At 33.8% G+C, this 14,807-nt stretch overlaps 1 protein-coding gene across 1 annotated transcript; it reads right to left on the bottom strand.

Moving 5' to 3' along the window:
- Positions 1-844: 844 nt before the first annotated feature.
- LOC143634696 (DExH-box ATP-dependent RNA helicase DExH11-like) lies at positions 845-12,753 on the bottom strand. The gene is made up of 23 exons (XM_077102718.1): positions 12,524-12,753; positions 11,500-11,748; positions 10,267-10,524; positions 9,910-9,975; positions 9,560-9,635; positions 8,856-9,064; positions 8,680-8,787; positions 8,484-8,585; positions 8,212-8,412; positions 7,720-7,830; positions 7,565-7,632; positions 7,132-7,489; positions 6,901-7,056; positions 6,532-6,642; positions 6,399-6,452; positions 6,055-6,312; positions 5,048-5,157; positions 4,809-4,962; positions 3,288-3,738; positions 2,479-2,693; positions 2,155-2,393; positions 1,946-2,072; positions 845-1,131 (listed from the first exon to the last, which is right to left on the bottom strand). The coding sequence occupies exons 1-23, from the start codon at positions 12,656-12,658 to the stop codon at positions 919-921; spliced, it is 4,029 nt and encodes a 1,342-aa protein (XP_076958833.1). The 5' UTR covers positions 12,659-12,753; the 3' UTR covers positions 845-918.
- Between the last annotated feature and the right edge of the window lie 2,054 nt (positions 12,754-14,807).

Here is a 14,807-nt window from a genome sequence, read left to right as displayed (position 1 = left end):
GCATTATTGTCGTAGAACTCATAGGTAATTTTTTTTTATTGTCGAGAAAGCATTATTGCTAATCTATCAGTTAATGAGGGATTGATTTCTGTGAGGTTCCCATTCAGTCAACAATTACATCTATAAACTTTCCATAAACTTGACCCTTAATGGAAACATATGATATAAAACTAAAAAGTAATAATTTGTGTTCATTATCGTTATTGCTTTCCTTCCCAATCAAACCTCCTTATATTTTGTCCCTGGTGGTTGTTTTGTGATGAATTTAAATGTTGGAATTGGTGGTCTCGGAATTAATATATCACCTCTTTGTTAACAGTATCACATTTCAGTAGGTAAGTTTGGACAACGAGGATAAAATGTCAACTTAGTTATGGAATCCTCGTCTTTGTATGTGTTTTACCCATCGCGACATGGTAATTCACATAGGAGAATGAAGATGAATTGTCCACGAGTGGTAAATTCCTCTTTGTTGTATGAGGTTATCCCATTGACACATGGTAAGCCATATATCTTAAACAAGTTATGGTGAATTACTTATTTAGTTAACAAGAAATGGCGTTGGTGTGACTTGCACTAAACAATGGTGGTCTATGTTAATGCATGTAAAATCGTCAATTGGCACGACGAAAGTAGAGCATTGGTATAATTTGTAAATCAATAGAGCTAGACACCCCATAATCCTACTTTGATTTTACAATATAATAAATCTGAATGTTTAAATCGGCTTTCACGATTAACAAAACAGATAAAAGACAGTGTGTCATAAACCGCAAAATCAAGTTACAAAGATTTTACTGAAGAAGATAAAAAAAAATGTGCGTTTCGAGTTCTAATGCATCAACCACTAGCTAAATATCAAAGGCTGAGAAAAGACTTGTTTGACCTAATGTACAATCATAAAAACTCATTTTGCTATTACAAGCCAGTAATGTACAAGCTAGCTGCAAAAACAATATCACGTTTGATTGCATTTGAAGCAACTTCCATTTTCTTGTACAACGCCGAGTTGCCCATGATTGCTGCAGCGTTTCTGAACTCACGACATGTTTCATCCAACCGTACGATTGTCCTTACAATAAGCCCTTCAGGGACATCCGTGAGATCACATATATCGGCAAACGGAGTTCCCTGCATAACACAAAACATTCATCTCAATATATATTAAATACATCTAGGCTTTGGTAATCAAGTTTCAATATTGTTTTAACATGTGCTAAGTTTTTTCTACTTTAAATATTAATAACCAAGTTTTAATACTGTTTCATTCTGCTTAAACCGAGTGACCAAAATAGAACAATTATGAAACTTGATTATTGCTTCACATTACAATGTCACTTCACATTACAATTGAAAATAAAAACTGCTAAATAATAACCAAGTTTCACACTTGTTCTATTTAGGTTACTTAGCTGTAAAATTTTGAAAATATTGAGTAAAATTAATGAAGGTAGGGTCGGTTTTGGGTTCAAAGTGAACCAAGAACAACAAACTCGGTTTTTTGAGATAACCGTTTGGTTTCGGTTTTATCATTTGGGCAATTGGGCCTGAAATTTTTTTGCAGAAAACAAAATGGCCCAAAAAATGTATTTGGGCCTAAAATTTTGAGACTAAATCTTTTTGTTAACTAATGATTAATTGATTATCATACATTTGGGGTAAAAAAATTTGGGTTGCACTGATTATAAAACTCTTATATATTCTTTATTATTTAAAATAAAAAAATGAAAACACATAAACTCGGTTCAGTTCAAATTTTTGGGTTTTAATTAAACACGAAACCGAAACCAAACCAACTTTTGGTTTTTACAAAGACATAAAACCAAATTTTGGTTTTTCAGTTACAGGTTGGTTTTTTCGGTTTCATGAACACCCCTGAGTTGAACAATTAAGAAACATGGTTACTGTTAAACACTTTGTTTGTGTGCGAGAGAGAAAGAGAGACCTTTGCCCACTCATAAACGACCTCAACAAGTCCAAACTTGAGATTCTCTCGTGCATACTCCTCGGGCTCGATTTGTATTTTGAATTTTGCTTGAATATTCCCAAGTTTGATGGCAGTGTCATACAACCTACTCACAAAAATAAATACATAACGTAACGACAAATATACAAATATGTTTTAAGAAAAACAAATAAAAATATAAAATTGACCTATCTCTGGCTTTTGCAAGTCTGGGAGTAAGTGAAGGCTCAGAAGCATTCCTCTGCTGAAACACAAAAGCCGACATCAAAGCCACGGCTTCTTCTGGTTCCAAATCATCAAACTGATTATCAAATAAGCATTCTGTACATATCAACTCTTCACCTGAATTCATCTCACAAGCAACTCTCCCTTTAATCTCAACCACAAGATCACTATCTATACACCTGAGCTCCTTCAACACATCAATCTAAATTCCAAAAACATAAATGATATAACTAAACAATGCATAATAAAAAAACAAAAGAAAAGAAAACGAGGGTGCTGTCACATACACGACCCTGAAAATCAGGCATCTGTTGAAGTGCTTCATCCGACATTTGAAATTTGAGTGTGTTAACTTCATCTCTATACTTCTTTATCTCCCTAGCAAATTTGATGTGTTCTTCCAACTTAATACAATTATGGCACTTGCTTTGTGACATTTTTTGTAATAAATTGTTCCATTTGTAGTATGCTTCCACTAAACTCACATCTTTCAGCTTCAAATCTGGCATACAAATTCGATTACCAAAAAAGTAGGAAGTCAAAGCAACACTACCTAAAATTAGGCCTGTAAACGAACCAAATGTTTAACGAGCTGTTCGTGAACCTTTCAGCCGGAAGTTTGTTTATTTTCGTTTATTTAATAAACAAATGAACATGAACAAAAGTTTCCAATCATTTATTTAAACGAATGAACATGAACACATGCCTCGTTAGTTTATCTCCGTAAAAGCTCATTTACATTCCTTCATCTCAACTCGTTCACGTTCGTTTATTTGTGTTTATTTATGTTCAATAGTTTACGTTCGTTAATATATTCATTTGAATTTTTTAGGCTCGTCACAACTTGGTCTACTTTTAGTAACTTTTTAGGCCTATAACTTAGTTTAGACACATTGTTCTTCACATTTACTTTTAGTTAGTTTAGACTCAGTTTAGTTCGTTCGTTTACATTCATAAACCATTCATTTATACTGCTAATGAGCGCGAACACGAACATCTTCGTTTTCTTAACGAATGAACACGAACAAGAAAACCCCATGTGTTTAATTGTTCGTGTTTGATCGTTTGTTTGGTTAAATTTAAACGAACCCAATACCTTTAACTGGATCAAGGGCTGGAGGGTACTTATTTCCATCAACTTTTTGATTTAACAAACTATCAACGGTTTTAGAATAAGCTGCAGTGCTGTCATCTTCTAGAAGGCCAACTTGATCAATCTTGATTTTGGCATTGCAAATAGACAAGAATTCTTTAGTGTCGGTTTCTCTGACTTCATAATTAGCACCAGCAGCTGTGCCACAATGGGCCAGTTTAATTTTAACAACACCTGACACCTTCCGTGCAGTGGAAGAAGAGTAATAATAATCATCATCCATACCGCGTTTCGATTTTGGCATTAATATTTGAAGACCAGCATTTGATTTCTTTTGTTGGTCATCACTGCCTTGTAATGTTGATGGTAAAGATGGTGTAAGCACCATAACGATATACTGTTTGTTAGCAGAAGAGGGCGATTTTAAGATCACCCCAAGTAAGTGGTCCTGGCCCTGCAATTACAATGTTTTTATAAGCATATTGTCAGCAGTGGATTGAATTGGGTTGGGTTGACCCACCATTGCTTCCTTTTATCATTTTTCAAAAACAATAACTGAAATTATAATGTAATGTGTTTGAGTTATGCAATTAATAAGTTCAAGCTTATAGCCACTTTGACTGAATTTTAACCACCCATAGGTTCTATACCTTTATCATTAAAAGATTTGACCTTTAGATAAAAACACCTCATCTTTTAATCTAGGGCTAAGATAGATCTTGAATTTTGTGCACAAAAGAATTTGATTAATGACTAAGGTGTTGTTTGTTTTTTCAGAGGTAAAATGTTTGCAGTCTGCGGACCACATCTGCATGCATCTGTAGCAGAAGAGGTGGACCAAACCTCTGCAGTCTGCAAAAAGAAGACTGTTTGTTTTTTAACATCAACAGACTGCTAAAATCAAACATAATTTTTTAAATAAGCTGAAATTCAAATAAAAAATGTCCTTCAACATAGAGATTTAAATAATAGTCAAACAACACTAAAATAATATTTATAAAACCACAATAATTTTTTTTTTAAATCACGCGTTTCGTACTTTGCATAAATAATGTTATTTGAGAGATGTGCTTAAAACAATGTTGAATGTGAATTGTGAAAGTTGAGAACAATTCCTCTTCTACTTACATATAAAAATATACAACAAAGATGAAAATACAAAGAAACTTGCTTTAGGGTAAAATATTATGTTCAAAAAGATAATATTATAACCTTCTGCAGACCTTATAAGATCTCAAAAGTGGATGGGCCAAGTCTGCACCAAGAAGAGCTTGGGCAGACGGTTTTTAATGAAAAGTCTTTGAGAAAACAAACAGTCTGCAGATAGCAATGTCTGCGCGGCGCAGACAAAAGAGGCAGTGCAGACCTTTTTCAGAAAAAACAAGCAGCACCTTAGATGAATTCAGGGGTATAAAGGTAATTTGACTTTTCTTTTTGTCTCTTTCGTAGACATATTCACCCAGGTTTGATGATGGTGAATAAAAAATGGTATTTATAAAGTACGTAAGATAACGATGAACTCACAGATTGGGATTTGACAATGACAAGTCTTCCTGGCGAAAGAAAAGGCTGAGAAACTGAAGACTGCAAGACCGCCTCAGTTATTTGGTTGCTATACATCTCAGCCTCCAAGTACCACTCGTAGTATTCCTCTATTGCCGGCTCACCTTTTATGCAGCTACCCATAAATAAAACAACATATTTACTAACGCATAAAGAATTGTGATAAACATATGAAGATGAGAAATCCAAAATGTGTTTACTCAATAGATTTTATAGGCTGAGCAAGCTTTCGCATCAGCAATTGCTGTTGCTCTGGTAGTTTTTTCTGAGCATGAAATTCAGCAAAACTTCTTTTCAGCATGTCCTCCACCTAAATATTTACCCCAATATTAGATAATTAACTTAAAAAAAAACTGAAAAACATAAAACGTGTACTATGTTTTAATACATGACATGCCTTCCCAAATTAAATATTGCATTTTAAAGAGCTTAAATCAGACAATCGGTTGATTAAATTAAACCGATGAATTGATGATATTAATTTTATCAATAATCGGTTGTTTAAATTAAACCAATGCCTTTTGGGTATCTGTTTATTGCAACTTGAATTCACAATAATCAGTTTTTAAGCTTGCAAAAGTGCTGCTGTTTCAGATTAGAGCACAAAAGTTTCAACTTTCAAATAACCTAGGACTTAGGGTCAAATTAACCTATTCACAAAACGTCTGTCACATTAATATCCTTTCTGGTCATTCTATCTGTTTAATTATTGAAGCAACTTCATACCCTTGAAAACTTGCATAATACCATATTTACCAAACCAAAAAACTAATATCAAATATTCCCATTCAAAATACTTGCAATTTTATATTTAACGGTTTCATTAAATACAATATATGATATTACCGTTATACCCTTCTATTTTCCTTAAGAGTCCAAGCTCTCATACCTTATTGCAAGTTTTATGGAATGGGTTCAAATGTCATAATTTAAAAATGGGTATATTTAATATTATGATTTCTTGTTGAGTAAATATGATTTTAAACCAAGTTTTAAAGAGGGTATATAGTAGTATCCCTTAAATGTTTGTAAAACACTCAAATATCATAAGCACATCCAAACACAGTCTTCTAATTACTCAAAAACACATAATCACTTTCAAAACACACATTCAAACACCGCCTATAATAAACGATTGTATCTATTTAACTAACCAAAAAATAGAAGCAGGAATATTTGTCGGTTAACTAAGTGATCATGTGTGTACCTTTAATTCTTCAACACGAAGTAGATGCATAATCATGATATAGGTTAAACGAAACTGAGATTCAAGCCTGGTTGCACTTCCGGTTATAAGACTCTTCAAATCAGATTCATCTGGAATCTCATCCCGACACATCACAAGAACACTCCCAATCTTATCAAGTCCTCTCCTACCAGCACGCCCCGCCATCTGTGTGTATTCTCCTGCTAATAACTGTCTAAATTCTTTTCCATCAAATTTCCTTACACTATCAAATACAACCTGCCACCAATAATAAAGCTTTCAATGCTCAGTTAACTAATAAATAAAAGTGAAAAACAATTACTAAATTTGCTATCGTGACTCACTGTTCTAGCTGGTGCGTTAACTCCCATTGCAAATGTCTCGGTTGAAAATAAAATCTACAGAATTAAGAACACAGATAGTGAATAAATGAATAACACCACGACAGAAAAGAAAAAATGAAAGAAAGTAACTTGCCTTAATAACACCACGACAGAAAAGCATTTCAACTACTTCTTTGACTATTGGGAGTAAACCAGCATGATGTACACCAATCCCTCTATGAAGAAGGCCTTGGACTCTCACAATCTATTAGTTGTGCATCAACAAAACACAACCTTTAATTCTACAAAATTTCATGTACAAAAAATTCACAAAAAAAAAAAAAGAAGCAAGTCGATGGTACCAATTTTGTTTTATTTGAAAGATATGAAGCTGAAACAGTGCTTTTTAAAGTTTAAAAAACAAAATAAACAGTTTTAGAAAAAAGAATGAAATGTTGAGAAACTGTTGAACTCAGTTCTTCAGTTCCAGTCAACCCTAATTGCATTGACTCAAAAATATTACCTGCGGAAGATTCCTATCAGATCCCTTTAGACGAGAAAACGCCTTGTCGCAGAAAACACGAATCTCGCTTTTTTCAGATCGACTCGTGAGGTCGGTTTCACGCAGATTATCAGCTGATTTGTCACAACGATTCTTTGAGAAACAAAATATCACCACCTACAAAAGCAAGCAAGATCTTGTAATTCAAACTACTTGTTAAATTAACAAAAACAAAATTATATTGTGACATACAGGTAAAAGGGACATCTTTGACAACTTATTAATCAGAGACAGCCACACAGATTTTTCAGAAACTCTCGAGCCCCAATTGTTATTTCCTTGGTGGGCCCGACCTGTACCAACAAAGTTTTGGGGCCCGGTTTGTTTGCTTGAGTTTGGTTTGCCCCTCACGAAACCAGTGTTGGGTTTTTGAGTATGAGCTGGAGCAAGTGGTCCGTAGCCACTGACACCTGTAGTCATAGTTTTTCGCTTATGGGCATCTTTAGCAGCTCTTAATCCCTGTGATATGAATTTCTCCTGTTCACAGATTTTGTACACTTCTCCAGAATAAAAAAGACAGTGCTCTAATGGAACGGGCCTTTTTGTCGTCCTGTCAAAAATTATATAAATAAATAATTATCTGATTAGTAATTATCGTTAAATCAATTTAAACAGGGAAACCTACCCAGTTACACGGATTTGCTTTTGTTTTGTTCTACCAATCCAATCGGCAAACTCAACTGTATTAGGTACCTGCAAATACAGTAAAAGAATTTTAAATAATATATTCATAATTATCTACAGAAACTCTTAGAACGTGTAAAATGTAAAAAGATTTACCGTGGCAGAGAGGAGAACGAAATTGATATGCCTTGGGAGCATTATGATAACCTCTTCCCAAACAACCCCTCTTTCAACATCATTTACATAATGTACTTCATCAAATATAACCTACTCACCATGAATTAATACAAATTAGCTCACAGCTAAATTTTAAAAACGGTAAGAAACCCACAAAGAAACAACTATAAAAATAGGCCAAGTATTTAAAACTTAGAAAAAACTAAAGCAGGTCAAACCGTTCGAAAGTTTCCCGAGTGTATCCAAATTGTTACAACCTTCTATATCGATCTAAAAAATTATTATTATTAACAGCATTCTTTTGTTAGTCAAATTAATTACATTAGTTATTAATGAAGTCCAAAAATTGGATCAAAAGTGATGGTTGGTCAACTAATTTCTCATTCTGGCTGGTTAAAAAAATTACCGATTTTGAACAAAACCCATTAAAGCTGCTTAAGAAATAAGCTACAAGATGAAAAGTGAGTTTACCCATTCAATATCACGTATGATGTCAGCACCTCTATAAAGCATTGATCTTAAAATCTCAGTTGTCATGATGAGGCATGAAGCCTCAGGCCTCAAGCTAACATCCCCTGTGAGAAGCCCAACATCAAATTTTCCAGAGAAGTCCCTGTACTTTTGGTTGCTGATTGTTTTTATGGGAGCAGTATAAACAGCTCGTGTGCAATGCTGCATTAAACAATCATTAATTAAAATTACAAAACTACTCTTGAGGCACTGAATACAGAGAGATACCATACTTTAGATGCTAGTGCAAATGCGTACTCTGCAACAACTGTCTTTCCTGCTGATGTATGAGCTGCCACAAACACTGATTCCCCTTTCTCAAGATAATATATAGCCTGTGATCATACCCCAAAAAGATACCTTTTTGTTTTAAAATGGTAACTAAATAAATAAAAAATGAATGGAAATGTAAAACTGAACTACTTATACCTCTTTTTGGAATGCATCTAGTTCAAAAGGGAAATCTAATGCCATGTCAGGAACAAGTTCATCAAAATGATCTGCAATGCCATCACTACCCCCAGTAACAGCCCAGACCTACAAAACCAATCCATTAAGCGAAAACATCAACACAAAAAATATTTTTTTTAAGCATTTGATTATACTTTTGCATCCTTTGACTTTTCTTGACCACTGTCACCCGACTCATCCAAATCTTTAGTCAATCCTCCAGATCCAGTTGTTGACAGAATCTGATCTATAACAGATGATTCAGAGTCATTTGAAACTTCTGGCTTGTTTTCAGCTTCTGTAGATGTAATGGATCTTGGGGAACCCGCCTCGATTACATTAATTTGTAGATCGGATGTATCTCCTACACAAGCAATAATGTTATTAACCTACCGAACTTGGAGCACAGTTTTAGTTTTATATACATATATTGCCTGTTTTCTAAGATAAAACTAGCAAATTTTAAGAGGTGGAAAAACATGCAGGTGATGTGGGTTGGATAACGAGTCAGAACTCAGAACAGCTATTGTTAGTACAGAACTACAATCCTACATCTAATAATAAGCTTTATCTAAGTAAAATGATTTAGGAGGTTAAACATACACTTTGGGTGACTTTCAACTTGTTTGACCTTTTTTTTCCATTTTAACTATGTTTTTATTGAACCCACTCGACCCATTAGAGATAAAACATGACCTGAACCATAGATAAGTGATTTGGTCGAAATCACAACCTCTATTTATCTTTATAACCTCAAAAACAATGTTCGTATTTCTCATTTTCATCAGAAATAAACAAAAAGATATCTATTCTGATTTCTGAAAGTCAAAAAGTAAAAAGTAAGTTGAATCAGGCATACCATCGATCGGTACTTCTGTAACATCATCTTCCCAAGCTCTTTTAAATAAATCATCAAACTGAACAGATAAAGTACTCTGCAGATGTAACAAACTATTAACTTGAAATATAATCAGTCCATCCGCCCAAAAAGGAAATCTAAAATTCGATTTTAAGAGACTTGAAATATAATCAGTGCATCAAAATTAAAATAAAAAACATTTATTCGTAACAGTTTCAAAGGCTCTATTATTGTAGTACTTTGTTTAGTTATATGTCTTAATCGCTTTTAAATCTATAAAAAGGTAATTGTATGCTACTAATAGTAACATCATTCCACCACGTGAAAACAAGAATCATGACAAGCATTACCTCGGGTGTTGCCTTGGAGTTAGGCAAGCTTTGATCTTCACAAAAGATCCAGGAACACGAATGACCCTTCAAAAGTTTAAATAAAATCAAAAAATTAATTTTTTTTGTGGCAAGATGAGCGGATTGCATAGCGGGTCAAAACTAAGTCAATATGGGTAATTTTAATATGAATCAGGTCAATTTGGTTTAGCCTTTTGTCCATAGATAACTAATGCTAATAATAATTACAAAATGTATATGATTTCAATAATGTTTAATTTACCTGAATAAAATGATTTAAAAGGTTCTATACATTAAAGAAACACTTTGACTTGTTAAAAGTAAATAGACCGCCTTTAATATTATAAAGTATAAAACCTTGAGGTCTCCGAGCTTCATTCCTTGTTTAAAGATAGGAGGGACGACTTGAGCGGGACCACCAACAAGGAGTTCTTGTACCCATTCACCATTTGAAGCACCATCAGGAAACGTCCTTCCTGCGGATTGAGAATCATCCAAACCACCAGGACGAAACGGGCGGTTGTTAATGCTTCCCTTCACAAAATCCTTTGGAGGTCCGCTAATCCGCACACCAATTGAATTATCTGCTTCTACCATTAGTTCAGACACATCAACCTAAAAGTCAACATAATAAATCAACTCAACGAAAACCAAAGCCCCAAAGGTTCCCATTATCTCACTTCAAAGAAAGAAACATTTCAAATATAGAAATTTAGGATTCTCTTTGCTATGAAAAATCATTCATTAAGTCAATGAAAATATTGCAAATTTCTATATTTTGAGTTGGCCATTCAACAATTGGGGACATGCATTATGCGTAAACATTGTTCTACCAAATAATGTATGCATAGTAAAATATATAGGCATCGATGTGAATATCTAAAATAATAATGGCTTTTCATATTGCATGCAGTGTGTGGCATACTCAAGATATCCAATCTATGCACTAACATAGCAAATAGTTACCAAATGATGAAATACAATTACAAGCTTTTAACTTTACACTACAACAAGCTTTCTATTATACACTACAATAAGATTTCATTTCATGTATGCAATATTTTTTTATGAGTTCGCATATTCGTTAAGAAATTAATTATGTGATGTTGAATAATCACAAACAAATAATAAGGTGTGATGAAACATGTAGCACGGGGGTAGTTTTTGGATTGATCATGTTTGAAGTTGTAATAATCATATAATAACATATTTGAGTAAAAAAAATTATATAGTCACATACTTAAGTGTTAGGCAATTTCCTAATATATAAGGAACTAATTGTTAAAATGACAAAATGAACACTCTTAAATGCTTCCAAACCATTCACACCTAAAAAATATGGCAGTTTATCTTTTATTAACTATAAGTCTATAAGAACCTAATTATTAATTTCGTTAATATCTTTCTTAAAAAGTTATCGTATACAATACCTGTAGTAAGATCTCCTCTTAACAGTAGTATTACAAACCACGAAAATGTGAAAGAGGAGTAGATAAGTAATCTTAACATTTCTTTAAATACCAAATAAGCATAACCATAACCAGAATCACAAACCCTAGAAACAATAATGATAACAACAACATTAGTCACCTGCACGGATGCAGGTTCCCATTTCTTAGCATCCGACGAACGTCTAAAAGGTAACTCCCACGCAGGCACCACAACTGTGCGTGGCATTGTCGGCTCTAGGTCAACTTTTGCTTGGTCAAACCAGTCAAACTCCCATTGCCTTCCACTCTTTTCAGCACAAAATTCATCTTCATCCAGTCTTGGAAGAAGATACTTTTCTTCAACAAACTTCGTGATCGATTCCGGTGTCTCCTTAGCAAATGCAGGAGGCTACAAAAATATACACATAGCATTACAAGCCAAACTTTACAAATTCAAAACTAAACATCATAAGGTTATTTTCATGGTTGCAAAAATCGCACCTAGGCGCTGAGTACTTGACGATTAATCCCCGAGTACTCCACGCCTAGGCCGAGTACTCGGCGAGTAATTCTCGAGTACTCCTCGACTAGACTGAGTACTCGCAACTCCCTGCATCACCTAACTATGCAGTTAATATCGGCGATATATCGATCATTGGTCCCCAAGTGAAATATCGATTCAAATATCGGTAACAATATTATTAGCGATATTCACTGATATTTGACCTATATTTTGGATGCCTTGGTTGATGTGGACTCGGAGGAAAATTTCATGGCTTACAATTTGATCATGTTTCAAATATTGACATTTTTGAGTTTTGATATTACCATTAATATTATATATGTTTACGTTTTTATAAATTTATATACATAAATTTTGCATAATATTAAAATTACCAATATCCGATAACCGGTATCTCAAATATTAGTCCCTGACTGATATTCACTTTTTTACCACATTAACTGCATAGGCGCCTAGCGACTTCTGCAACCGTAACCTAACATTACACCTAAACTCAAAACCTAAACCTCAAACAATCAAAAGCCACTTATAGCGAGCAACAATACTACATTAGGTTATAACTTATGCTTATTCGAAAATTCAGGTCCAATTTTAGGTCAAATTAAACTAAATTATAAAAAAATATATATAAAGCAGAATGAGATTGATGGAAACGACTAACGAGTATGAAGTCCGGTAGCGAGTTAACAGGTGTGGATTGTTGAACAGAAGGTAATGGCTCGATTCGAAGATGACCGGTGTGACCGGTGAATCCGATTCGGAACGGTAATTCTGTCACGGTGTCAATTCGATCCATCTGCTGCTGTGAAATTGAGTGGTTTTCGTGATTTGAGCGGGCTTTGTTGTTAAATATGAAGGGTTTTCTTGGTCTGCTTGCTTGTTTGTTTGGTCGATTTGAGTAAGTTTTGTGTACTTTTGATGGCCTATAAAAGAACAAGAATGAAGCTGCTAAACCCCTTGCTTTTTAGTTTTTACCCACCATAACATTTCGAGCCGTCCGATAAGATTTAAGATTGAATATTGGTCGTTCGATAAAGATGAATTAAAAAACGGTTACTTTTCATCACATGTAATTACCTCAATACATCTATTTACATGAGTAACCACCCACTACTAGACATATTTATATAAAATTTGAATCTTTCTTTATACATACATTAACCATTGCACAAAATATTGAAGAAAATTAAAGTGATAAACATGTCCAAGTAAGGTGCAATGCATACATAAGTTGCTTTTGTCTTACCTTCATCATTTAATCATATTATTTGAAAGATGATTATGTTGTATTTTTAGTTGTAATGATAATGTACACTTTATATATTTTATTTTGTTGCTTGTGGGCTTGCTTATTTTCAGACATTTTGTGAGAGTTCTGAAGTTGTATCATCCGGACCCTACAATCTGTACAAATCACAACTTTCTTGTGAGTTCAATGACATGGTAGTTTGCATGAAGTTCTGTTATTCGACTTTTAATGCATTTATATCTCATTGAGTTTATGAGCTTCCAACAAACAAGTTATTTGTGTTTTGTAGATCCGTCGTATAGAGAAGAAAAGAAAACGATCCGGAGCCTTGCTAGAATGGAAATGGAATGATGTTGTCAAAATCAGCAGTTCTAAGGAATCCATTGAGCTTGTTGACATGACTGTCGATGTTACCATCTCGTTTGATTATGATTCGGCACCCTCCGAAGATGCAACTGTCGACACGACTGATTCGCTATAGAGTTCTACAAAGGACTAAACATTTCAAAAGTTTTCATTAACAATCACTATCGTGTTGTCAAGCTTTAAGTTGTTGCTTTGTAGTTTTTTGGGGGTGTGTTGTTTTGTGTCTTTTTGTTGGTTTCTTAAGTTGTCTTATGTTTATGTTACAAGATTTACTTTATCAGTTAATATTTTATAACATGACTCAACAAATGTTTATGCCAGTTTTTACAATCATAGAATTATCATACTTTTTGTTGGCCTTAAATCCTAGTTTATTAACTAAACGCATAAGCCCAATGTTGCATAAGCCCAAATTAATCAAAAGGGGTGGATTATAATTATTTAATGTTAAAACCGGATCATATACCTACCTTATACTCGACCCTTATAATCTCAATCCCTTATCTCGCTCTTGATCTACGGTGCCAAGTTTAAGAGTAATTAAGTTTGCACAATACACAAAACTCGCCTCACAAAACTCCAGGTAAGTTTAAATCATGCAGTATATTTTCCATTAGTCAACTGAACCTTGCTATGATGTTACTGCTTTTAGGTGGTACGATGTTTTTGGGAACAAAATGACCCACGAGCCGCTATTAACGCCTTGCAGAAACTGCCAGATCATGTTGTATGTATTCCAAATCCAAAGGTACTTTTTGCAACTTCATCGTTTACATATTTAGGTACAATATTTAATAAATTGCACTAGTGATTATATACGTCTTATAATTTTTATTAACTTTTTTTTTCTTAGGTAAATTGTACAAATAAAATGCTCAACTGGATATTAGTTATTTTCCTCTATCATGCTCTCCTACAAATAAACTGAATTCAAATGTTCCATTTAATAAAGTATATGAATTTTTATTACAAATAAACCGACTTCAATATTTGTTGTTCTTGATATGTCTCGAGAGCTTGATCACCAACCATCGTACTTCTAGGAGCTATCACAAGTTTCAGTAGCGTAAAAGATCATGTAATAACAATGGTTACATATCAACACATTTGTCAGCTAAGGCTGTCACTTTTACCCGAAAAAACATGTACCCGAACCCGAACCGAAGTAATTCGAGTTGGTTTTCGTGTTTGATTTATAAGTTTCGGGTCAACCAGAATAAACTTTTAGTTTTGAAATTAAACATATTTTTACGTATAATAGACTTAGTCTTACTAAAGTTATCAAAATTTGACCGTAATCGATTGTTGTCATTCCAACTATTAAGGATCG

This window comes from Bidens hawaiensis, unplaced genomic scaffold, assembly GCF_021521415.1.
Source record: "Bidens hawaiensis isolate Kalapana, Puna unplaced genomic scaffold, B.hawaiensis_p1.1 tig00000512_1, whole genome shotgun sequence".
Classification (NCBI taxonomy): Eukaryota; Viridiplantae; Streptophyta; class Magnoliopsida; order Asterales; family Asteraceae; genus Bidens; species Bidens hawaiensis.
Note: the sequence above shows the minus strand (reverse complement) of the source record. Positions and strands in the feature narration are given on the sequence as shown.

Bases quoted from the DNA above. Each gene is read 5' to 3' on its own strand.
- LOC143634696 (XM_077102718.1), bottom strand. From the start codon at position 12,658: ATGGATCGAATTGACACCGTGACAGAATTACCGTTCCGAATCGGATTC. The intron at 8,586-8,679 runs GTATAAGTAGTT...GTATGATCACAG, and splicing joins TAGATGCATTCCAAAAAGAG to GCTATATATTATCTTGAGAA. The intron at 8,413-8,483 runs GTATGGTATCTC...TGTTTAATGCAG, and splicing joins CATTTGCACTAGCATCTAAA to CATTGCACACGAGCTGTTTA.